The 11,386-nt window shown below is 46.0% G+C and overlaps 2 protein-coding genes across 2 annotated transcripts; both read left to right on the top strand.

The window, feature by feature from the left end:
• The first annotated feature begins 6,744 nt into the window (after window positions 1–6,744).
• On the top strand, window positions 6,745–8,122 carry LOC124674288 (60S ribosomal protein L22-2). Its single transcript, XM_047210326.1, has 2 exons — window positions 6,745–7,020; window positions 7,765–8,122. Exons 1-2 carry the CDS (start codon window positions 6,776–6,778, stop codon window positions 7,907–7,909), a joined length of 390 nt encoding a protein of 129 aa, XP_047066282.1. The 5' UTR covers window positions 6,745–6,775; the 3' UTR covers window positions 7,910–8,122.
• A 1,643-nt stretch (window positions 8,123–9,765) lies between these two features.
• On the top strand, window positions 9,766–10,694 carry LOC124672977. Its single transcript, XM_047209121.1, has 2 exons — window positions 9,766–10,348; window positions 10,428–10,694. The coding sequence occupies exons 1-2, from the start codon at window positions 9,766–9,768 to the stop codon at window positions 10,577–10,579; spliced, it is 735 nt and encodes a 244-aa protein (XP_047065077.1). The 3' UTR covers window positions 10,580–10,694.
• The last annotated feature ends 692 nt before the right edge of the window (window positions 10,695–11,386 follow it).

Genomic DNA, 11,386 nt, shown 5'->3' with positions numbered 1-11,386 from the left:
TTAATACATACACAAACTAACTTTGATGATTATGGCCTTAGTATCTAGTGAACAACCTCTGCTTTTCATTTTATAGATGGATGTATAAATTCGGAAACGATGTTGTATATCATGATTCTCGATGTCAATATGTAGCTTTTAATTATACAATTGTGGGCTAAAAGAGGATGCCTTACCAGAAACATGGTAAAATCCAGTGCGCCTCCAGTTTTAGGCAACTAAATTTTCATAGAGCTAGAATAAAGATGATAACTGCTAGCCTACAAATATGATTTAAAATTGAACCCAGATGAGTGTGTACTTAGCTAGGGGCAGCTACCAATTGAACCTTATATTGCTCATAATAATTTTACAATTGATACTCCTAAATATCTTAAGGTATTCGATTGCAATAAAGAAGTAGACAGATACACCGCAACTTTTCTGGACTACCAACACGGAGAAAGGGAAACAAATTTATAGAAAGAGTAGACGTACATATGTGTACCTGCCTTTGGGTGAAAGCATCTCTGATCTTAAAGAAAAGAAGAGCGAGCACTTGATTATCAATTTCTCATGGTATTCAGCGGCTTACTGCCGCTTGCAATCGAGGTGGACCAGACTCTGGACCCATCTTGTTGTCTATGTCAATCGATCCGTCTCAATCCCCGACAGTCTCCGCCACCTCCGTCCACCTCCCTTCCGCCGGTGGACGCCGTGGTCTCCGCCCCACCGATAGCCGCCTCCATCCTTGTAGGTGGGCGACGCGGTCTCCATCCCCTCCGCCCCTTCTCCCGTTGCCGGATGGCTCAGCCACCATCGAATCTTCCAGACATGAGGAGAGGATGGGAGGATTAGGAGCCTCGCCCACGCCTCCCATGCTTCCTTGCCCCACTGGTCTCCAGCCTCCCCTCCGCGTTTCGTCCGCGTAAGGACCAGGAGCTCCTCCGGCTGGAGCACGGAGATGAACCTCCTGGTGGCGACGCGCACGGTGGGCGGCGGCGAGGTGGGCGCCAGTTGACGGGTGGAGGTAGACGGGGATGGACGCGTGGGTCTGTTGCAGGGGAGGAAAGGGAGGAGGATGGAGGATGGAGGCGCTGGGGAGGGCAGCAGGGGAGAGGATCTGGACCCTGCTACACGGTGCTATAGCACCGGTTAGTCTACCGGAGTGCTCCCCTTGTCTGAATCCAAATATTTCTTAAAATAGCAAATTGACAGCGACAGACGAGGCCTTTTCCGTCCGAAAGCGACATCTACCAGACAACCCTACTAATCGCATGTTGTGGTCCCCACGCCTTCCGGAAGAAAGAATAATTTTGGCCCTTCCATTTCATTCTTCAAATTTGCCAAAAAAATATCCACCGTTGCAAAAATTATATTCTAAAAAAAATATATATAAGGTAGTTTCTGATCTACTTGGGATGTAAAAACTGGAGCGATGCATGTAGAAAAGAGATTAAAAATACATCCAGATGCACTAAAGCTGGGATCACAAAACATACTAGTGTTTGACACCTTCATCCATACAACAGATTAGATGTAGAAAAATGGTAAAAATTACATTCAGAAGTGCAGGTCCCAACTAGAATTGAAGAAAAAAAATACATCTCGAACCTTTTCAGAATGTAAAAAATGTAGGAAATGTACATCCAATTGCAAAAAAATTACAGCCAAAATTGGGGAAACAATTGCTATTGTTACATCCAATTACAATACTGTATCCAGAAATGAGGAAAAAAGAAGGAGAAAAGTACACGATCCCGTTACAAACATTACATTCAGCATGATAGCTCACCAATTTGTAGCTCAAAAATCTGCTCAAATCGAGGGGATTTGGAGGTACCTGATTCGGCCGGCGCGGTCGAGATTCGCCGCAACGAAGACGGCGTCGAGGGCCGCCTCCAGGGACGGGCAGGCGAGTCGCTGGCCAAGGTCGGGCGCGCTGCGCCGGGCGGGTGAGTCACCGGCGAAGGTCGAGTGCGACATGGCCGGGTGGGTGAGCCGCCCGCGAAGGTCGAGTGCGACGTGGCCGGGCGGGTGAGCCGCCGGCGGAGGTCGAGCGTGCCGGGCCGCGTAGCCGTCGTCGGATGCGCAGCACCACCACGGACCTCTGGTTCCTAGCGTTTAGAGATGGGAGATGCAGATGAGAACAACCGGAGATGAAGAAGAGGAAAGTGAATTTACTCCGTGACAGCCTGGCCACATGTACCACAAACTTCCAAAAAAGTCACCGCTTCATATACACCGTTAGATGGAGATCGTGGGGCCAGAGTGGGGAGCACCCTGTAACACAACAGAGTGCCCCGGCAGTAAATAGAAATTGGGTTTCTTTTTCGGTTGTTTCTCGGGTGAAAGATGTGGAGCTTCTGGATATGTCCGCGCCGCTTTGACCGTCCAGCAAACTGTAAACGGCAACACCACAATGACCGGAAGAGATCGTGGGCAAAAGCCAAAAATCCCTGGTAACCGGTAAACTTTTCCATTGCAAAAAAAAAGAAACAAAAAAACCTATAGTTAACTGAATCAAATAGAAGGGAAAAATAGATCTGCGTGTCGCACTACGAATGGAGTAAGGAGAGGATAAATAGCCCATTAACAGTGCCCCAAACAATATGAGATATGGTAAATTGATTGTCTTTTATATAGTGTATAATTCTTCTTGTAAAAAATATACATACAATGGCAGTACAACAATTATTTTGTAGCTTATCCATAGGCTTTAAAACACGTATAAACGACGTTTTAAGGATATAATAAAAAACAAATGTAACAACAATATAAACTAAAATATGAATGTTTCAAACATGACATAATACACCAATAATCTAAATTACATATATAGTTTAAATCCAAATAATTAAAAAAATTGGTTTGAAAATATGGTTCACACATGGATGAATGTGATATCAAATGAATAGAAATGACACACTATTGCCCATGTAACCAGTGGTGCTCAATGAGAGCAAGCTAAAGCTAGGTGTGCGTTCCCGAGTCTTCAATCTGCTGGTATGTCCCGAAAAATGCTTGGATATGATCCGTATTTCTTGTTGGCTTCACACAGCTACCAAAAGAACTCCAAGTTCAAATCTCTCTCATTCTCGATGATCATATTGTTGAGAATCAAACAAATGCAAACCTAGTGTGCAAAACATTGAAAGCTCTCTCGATGATTTTTCGGCATGCCTCTTATGTGTTGGCAAATTCAGCTTGCTTTCTTATTGTTGGTTGTGGAGTGTTCTTAAAAAATGTTGACCATGGAGGATATATGTCGTCTTATCGGCAAGATCGTAGCATGTTGTGTAATCATGCCCATTGATAATGTAGTTGCACGCCGGAGCATCACCACTAGCTAGCCGAGCAAAAAAGATAAAACTTATGCAACACATTGATGTCATTGAGAGAACCCGACAACCTAAAGAAACAATGCCAAATCCACAAGTCATCGGAAGCAACTGCCTCCAAGCACAATTGTTGGATCACGACTCTTTCCGCAATACTATTTGTGCCATGCCTTCGGGTAGTTCGTCCACGTCCAATGCATATAGTCAATACTCCCAAACATGCATGGCTCCTCATTCATCACCATCACCCTTTGATACGTCTCCAACGTATCGATAATTTCTTGTGTTCCATGCCACATTATTGATGTTATCTACATGTTATATGCACACTTTATGTCATATTCGTGCATTTTCTGGAACTAACCTATTAACAAGATGCCGAAGTGCCAGTTCTCGTTTTCTGCTGTTTTTGGTTTCGAAATCCTAGTAACGAAATATTCTCGAAATCGGACGAAATCAACGCCCGGGTTCCTATTTTACCCGGAAGCATCCGAACACACGAGAACCGCCGCAGAAGGGGGCGGGGCCACCACACCACACCCCGGCGCGGCCAAGGGGCGCCCCCTAGGGTGTGGGCCCCCCGAAGCCCTCCTGCGCCGCCTCTCCGCCTATATAAAGCCCCCGACCTAAAAACCTCGGGACGTTCGACGAAAACCACGAAACCTTCCGGAGCCGCCGCCATCGCGAAGCCAAGATCCGGGGGACGAGAGTCTCCGTTCCGGCACCCTGCCGGAGCGGGGAAGTGCCCCGGAAGGCTTCTCCATCGACACCGCTGCCATCTCCACCGCCATCTTCATCACCGCTGCTGCTCCCATGAGGAGGGAGTAGTTCTCCATCGAGGCTCGGGGCTGTACCGGTAGCTATGTGGTTCATCTCTCTCCTATGTGCTTCAATACAATAATCTCATGAGCTGCCTTACATGATTGAGATTCATATGATGATGCTTGTAATCTAGATGTCATTATGCTAGTCAAGTGAGTTTTACTTATGTGATCTCCGGAGACTCCTAGTCCCACGTGTGTAAAGGTGACAGTGTGTGCACCGTGTTAGTACTTGGTTTATGCTATGATCATGATCTCTTGTAGATTGCGAAGTTAACTATTGCTATGATAATATTGATGTGATCTATTCCTCCTACATATGCATGAAGGTGACGAGTGTGCATGCTATGCTAGTACTTGGTTTAGTCTTTCGATCTATCTTACACTAAAGGTTACTAAAATATGAGCATTATTGTGGAGCTTGTTAACTCCGAGCATTGAGGGTTCGTGTAATCCTACGCAATGTGTTCATCATCCAACAAAAGTGTAGAGTATGCATTTATCTATTCCGTTATGTGATCAATGTTGAGAGTGTCCACTAGTGAAAGTCTAATCCCTAGGCCTTGTTCCTAAATATCGCTATCGCTGCTTGTTTCATCGTTTCTATCGCGTTACTACTGCTACGTTACTACTCGCTTGTTTATCGTCCCGGGCAAAGCACTTTTCCGGTGCCGTTGCTACTACTTATTCATACCACCTGTATTTCACTATCTCTTCGCCGAACTAGTGCACCTATTAGGTGTGTTGGGGACACAAGAGACTTCTTGCTTTGTGGTTGCGGGGTTGCATGAGAGGGATATCTTTGACCTCTTCCTCCCTGAGTTCGATAAACCTTGGGTGATCCACTTAAGGGAAACTTGCTGCTGTTCTACAAACCTCTGCTCTTGGAGGCCCAACACTGTCTACAAGAATAGAAGCTCCCGTAGACATCACCCTTTTTGTATCCTCTTTGTTGGGAGCTCGGAGATATGTCGGACCGAAGACACAGAGCATGAGCTTAGCGCACCTACACACACGCGCGATGGTTGTGTCTTTGTTAATGTGGAAGTACTCATCGGCGTAGTCGGACGGGATGCATATGCAACGACTTTCATCGCCGCAGAGAGCTTTTGATAGTCGTTGAACCCAATTAGGCTGGCTGCGTTATTCCGATGAGTAAAATAGCGAGCATTGTCTTCACAAGCTCCCGCGATCTTCACAAAAAGAGATTGACACATTCAGTAGTACAAAAATCCTATGTAAAATCAAATGATCCAAAACATCTATACCTCGGTGTGGAATGGAGAACCATCACCATCGATTTGTGCCGGTGCGAGCCAAATCAGCGACGGGCGGTGGCTACTGTTCCGGCACGGACGGGATGGGCCACCTAGCTCGATGTTGCCCCGTAGCTAAGCGCGGGAACCACTGCGGCCACGAGCATCCCCGGCACGAGCATGATCGGGATCCGTGAGCGGTGACTTCCCACGAGTGGGGAATGGGTGCGCCGGCGAGATTCTGCCGGTTGGAATCGAAAAGGAGTGAGTGGGATCCAATGCAGCGCGCGGCGGCAAAGCAACTTTTTTTTTCGAAATGGGGAAGCGAAGCCTCAACCTCTGCATCAAAGCGAATGCATTCGAAGCAACTTGGTCGCGGCGGGCTGAAATGTCCGCAGGCGGGCCGAGTGTTCCCTCCTGCCAAAGGCTTTCATGAGATAGACAACACCGTCGGGTCGGCCACGAAATCCTTGTATGCGCGGGTTGGTGCGCCTCGGTTTCCGACCCCTTAAAGAAATTAAGGGCCGCGCGGACATAGCACGTCCATTTGGGTCCAAATTTTCATTCGGAACTTTGAAACAACAGTTATTTTAAGGACCGTGCGGATACAAGGGGACTGCTAGAGATGCTGAACTGACTATATAACAGTCAGCACTTCAGAAAGAAAGAAATGAGTAAACAGTCCTCAACCTTGATGACAAGATTGCTATAGTGATTATTATACTTTCCAAAGAATATAGCCTGTTACATCTTTTCGTCAAGAAACATGCCATTTGTTAAGCAACAATCTCGTAGATCCAGTACGAGTAGGAAAATAGCATCAAACTAAAATGTTTTGTGAATTTTTCTCATATTTAAACCTCAAAGGTACAACTTCAGACCAAAAAACAAACTCGTAGTACTCCTTCAGTTCGAGGAAGGTTGTCTAAGATTTATCAAAATTTGAACAGAAGAAGTATCACTTTTCAGAGCAGGGAGCGGCCGTTTCTTTTCAAAATGCATGGAACAACTGGAGGATTGATCTGATGCAACCGTTTGCAATCCAACGGAACATCTTCCAGTTTCCATCTTGCAGAAATTTTCTTTGCAATCGTACGAAATCATGCCAAAGACGCAGCCAGAAAAACAGCACCTGGTTGGTCAAATACCGGGCCAAGGTTGTCTTCAGCGATCCAATCTAAGCCCAACCTGTTCCATTTGTAAGCCCACCTAACCGTCCAGCCCAACCAGCCAGCCCGCGAGAATGGCAGCCCACAAGGCCTATATATAGCTCGCGACCCCTCTCTCCCTCGCCCTTCTAAACCCTAGCCGCCTGCGCGCCGCCACACACACCACCACCACCAGCCCGAGCGTAGGCCGAGGAGGAAGAGAAGCTGAGATGGCTCGCGGCGCGGCGACGGCGGCGGCGGCTGCCAAGGGCAAGAAGAAGGGGTCGGTCTCCTTCGTGATCGACTGCACCAAGCCCGTGGAGGACAAGATCATGGAGATCGCGTCGCTCGAGAAGTTCCTGCAGGAGCGCATCAAGGTCGCCGGCGGCAAGGCCGGGAACCTCGGCGACTCCGTCACCGTCACGCGCGACAAGAGCAAGGTCACCGTCACCTCCGACGGCAACTTCTCCAAGAGGTATACGCCCCTTCCATGCTCCAAGATCCCATTGTTCCTTTGCAATGAGATGCAGGCTTGCAGTCTCTGAATTCGTGATGATCTGTGTAGTGATATGCGAACTATTTATTTTATCTGCGCTGCTAGTATCTAGTACTGTTGTATGTATAAACTTCTGATTAGGAAAACGCGGCTCGGGCCTGTTTCGGGCACATGGTTGGTCACATTTTTGCAGTAATGTAAATGTTATTGACTTCACTGAACATTATGCCACTATAGGTTGTTTGTTTGGTTGATGCTGTATATGCAGTACTTACAAATGCTATATATGCTGTGTAAGTTCTGCATTGCTTACACATGCCGAGTTGGCAATTCCCCACAACATGACTGCAGAATTATCTTTTCATGGTTCATTGATTTGTTCTTGATTACTCTTAGGGTTCGTTTTGTAGTTAGACCTTTCTACAAATGGTCCTTCCAACTATCAGAGTATTTTTGAAGCATTAACAGTCGTTAGAACTTGAAAGTTAGCACAAATTACACATTGTCATGACCCTACTGTTAGTAATTTGCTTCCACAATTCAGTGTCAGTCCAGCTTTATTACTTTTTGGAACACTTTGAATATCATTTTCTGAACATTTGGTTCACTTAATCATACCTGAGTGGTTGATTGATTATCCCGTTATCCAATACAAGTCTTGTAACCAATTGTGTTATTTTGTTACTGTTCACTCTGATAACATCATTCTTTGTCTTATATCAGGTACCTTAAGTACTTGACCAAGAAGTACTTGAAGAAGCACAACGTGAGGGACTGGCTACGTGTGATTGCAGCCAACAAGGAACGCAATGTTTACGAGCTCCGGTACTTCAACATCGCCGAGAACGAGGGCGAGGAGGAAGATTAGATTGCATTTCACTTATATTGTATTCTGGTGCTGTTGAGTTTTGATACTTGAATCTGAGTACCTCTAGTTATCTACCTATCTTATGTTGTGCCCCATTGAACATGGATGGTTTGATGTTAAGAATCCTTATATTTTGTCGTGTCAACTATGAATCCATGTGTTGCGAACCTAGACAAAGTAATATGGAGATTTGTTCTTTATTTTTGCTTGAAACTGCTGTGCTACATTGTGCTGCTTCACTAATGTGTGAAGTTGTCCTGTTAGTTCCTAGGCCTTCCCAATATCATCTATATTCTTGCTGCTCAATTTTCTCTTCCCTCTTAAGTGATGTCTTTGTTCTCATTCCTATCATCAAGCTACTGATATCATGTTTGAGAGTGCTTTTGATCCTGTTTTGTGGTGTCACCGTGTCCTACAAAATATCCTATTGGTTGAGGATAATTAACTGGTTAATCTTTTGTGCAAACGTGATCAAACTGCTGTAGAAATCCCCACGCTCTTTGCTGGGTGCATCATGCACAACAGGCAACCTGGTGACTAGTCTTGCGATCTGGAAGTCAGCAACATCAGATGCCTTTTACTTTGACCCGTGGCAATTGGCCTGGCTCATTATTTTGTACTTCCTCCACTTCTCATAATTCCACGATATCATTCTTAGGTTTATGTTTATATATGCGATCTGCAAGTCAGCAACATCAGAAGCCTTTTTACCTTGAGCCGTGGCAATTGGCATGGCTCATTATTTTGTACTTCCTCCACTTGTTTCATATATTATTCTTAAGGATTATGGTTATGTACTTTGAAAGTTTGAATGTTGAGAATGGTACCGTGTTCAAAAGGTCCTGAGATTTGAATTTTGTTACTCTCTCATCCATATTATTACTTGCCACTAAAATGGCTGTATCTACAATTAAAATGTATCTAGATACATCTATTAGTGTCAAATAATATGAATCAGAAGGAGTATATAAGTTTATCAGGGAAAGTTCTGGCACCTATAAAATAAGTAGTACTACAAGAATCTTGTCATACGAAGGTTGAGGAGAGTTGTCTCATTTATTTGTGAAGTGCTGACATGAGATGTCTGAAACATGCAAATGTTAATAATCATTGTGTTGTGTCAAATTCAGCATCTCTTAACTCGGTATACATGCAGTTTGATGCTACAAACTGCTGTAGTGGTGCTCATATCTGAAAACCAATAGGTGCAGGATCATAAACAAGACAAAAGAAGTTCTTCTATTTGAGAATCATTTCCCAGCATTGAGATGTACACTGCATACAATGATACAATTAAAAATTCCAAGTGTTTCCTTGAAATCTTGGTATGAATTAGAGCAGATTTTACTTGGTGTTTCCATTACTGCTGCAGAGGACTCTCTTATCCAGCAGCATGATAATAAGGGAGTGTATGCTGCCAGATAAAAAGTTGATTTGTGAAAATGTACATGTAGATTTTTTTTTTCAAATTTTTCGACACTTTGAAATATGCTTTCTTGGTAGAGGGAGCATATGAACCCGGGAGCCGAATTGAAATTTCCGAGTGTACTCCACGTGCTCTTTATATAGTAGTATTATAGAGGTGTGACCCCTGTTTTCATTCCTTTAATATGGAAATTGCATATACCTCCAAAGGTTCAAATTTTGCTCTGGCGTGTTTTCTGTTATGAAGATGAAAATATTTCACACTTGTTTCATGGATGTGTAGTTGCTAGGCAGATCTGGTTAACTGCCTCCAACTTTTTTTGCACATCCTTGGGCAGTAATTTTGAATCCATGAGCAGATTCTGGCTTTCCGAGAAAAAGAATTATGCTCTAAATTCCATATGTTAAGTGTGGATTTTGTACACACAAGCATGGGTGTGGGTGTATCCTGTACCGTTGATGAGATTTTTGAGATTCGTGCTGCTGTTGGTTGGCTCACCATTTTCCTTTTCACCTCACATTTTATCCGTCACATCTATCTGCTTTTCTCCTCACTTTACTCCGTGCGACCCGGCGACAGTTTCCCCTATCCAAGACGGAGAACCACTTTCCCCTTCTCACCTCAACCTCTGCTCCCCAAGCCATGGGACGGCCGTGGGACGGGTGAAGCTGCAACTCCGACGGCCGCGGACGTTCAGGTCGGGCTCAAGGGCTTGACGAGGATGCTGGCGCGCGAGGTCCACAACCTCACCGAGGTCTTCTCCAAGAAGCTCACCGGCAAGCTGCGCTCCCTCGCCGGCCTCGCCTCGCTCCATGTCATCCTCGTCAGCAAGAAAATCTTCACCTCCATCGCCGACGGTTTCTTCAAGGGGCCGACCGCGCTCACTGCCGTCAACCTCGACGAAAACCCGCTCGAGCCATGGATGATACCCTCCGACCTCGTCGACCGCGAGTCCCTCCTCAACTTCTCCATCAACAGCGTCAACCTCACATGCGCGCTCCCGGAGTTCATCGGCACGCCGGAGCTCCTTTTATTCTCTCCCTCGCTCCCTTCACTCGCTGATGTACTGACAGTGTCTTGGTCTGCGTACAGGCAATGGATCTTTACTGGTACACGATGGGTCTCCGGCTGGAGCGGCGCAGCGCCCTATATGGCGTGCTGCTGGAGGCGGAGCAAGCGCGACCGTGGCCAAGACAAGAGCGCTGCTGAACGCGCCGGAGATGGACCTTTTGAGCAGCGCATGAGGCTGCGGAGACGGGAGCGGCGGCGTGGTGATGGGGGTGAGGAGCACGAAGTGATGAGAGTGGAGCTTCTCAACCACGTGGCCTGGACGATCAAGCGGAGCGGGAGGCGCGAGTTCACCAGGTTCATGAAGAGGTGGTACGGCAACTTGCCGCAGTTCACGCTGCAGCACAGCCCGTGGGGAACGCGGAGGCGCACCAGCAAGGCCGTGGGTGCCTTGACCAGAGATCGCCGAGGCCAGCGCCGTGCACAGACATGACATGGCCGTGCAGCCTAGCTTGCTGTTCTTCCGTTGATGTTGCGTCTGTGCGGAGGAAACAGCAGCTATGCCATCGGTGACGCTTTGTCTGTGCGGACGAAGCAGCGGTGCCGTCTTCTCTCTCTCTCTCCCTCGAAAATTCTTCATATTTTCCCCAACTTTTCTTGAACGCAAATGGTGAATTGATGTTGTATGGAGTGGTTTCCTTGTTGCTGGTCTTATCCGAAAATGGTGGCTGCTCTTGGTTTGGTTCTTGTTAATGCATTAAAATGGGGATTTCGGATCAGTTCTTCACGCTCAGCTTTGCTCATCTCTTGTGCTACATATCAATTATTTGATCTGTTGGAATCGCTGTGTTCCAAGTAAAAAAAATGATCTGTTCCAGACTATTGTTTCTTGCTTTCTTTTTTCCGTTGGAATGCGTCAAAAGAAGCACTTAGCATATCAAAAAACCGTGAATGTTCAAAAGATTTAGGATGTCTTGTTTTGTGATTTGTGGATAAATTAGGAGCCGAAATGTGCAAGGGTGAAACAAAATTCAGTCCGTTCA

The sequence above is a fragment of the Lolium rigidum genome, chromosome 7 (genome assembly GCF_022539505.1).
Source record: "Lolium rigidum isolate FL_2022 chromosome 7, APGP_CSIRO_Lrig_0.1, whole genome shotgun sequence".
In the NCBI taxonomy this organism is placed as follows: domain Eukaryota; kingdom Viridiplantae; phylum Streptophyta; class Magnoliopsida; order Poales; family Poaceae; genus Lolium; species Lolium rigidum.
The sequence above is the reverse complement of the archived record's forward strand: the minus strand, read 5'-3'. Positions and strand labels throughout refer to the sequence as shown.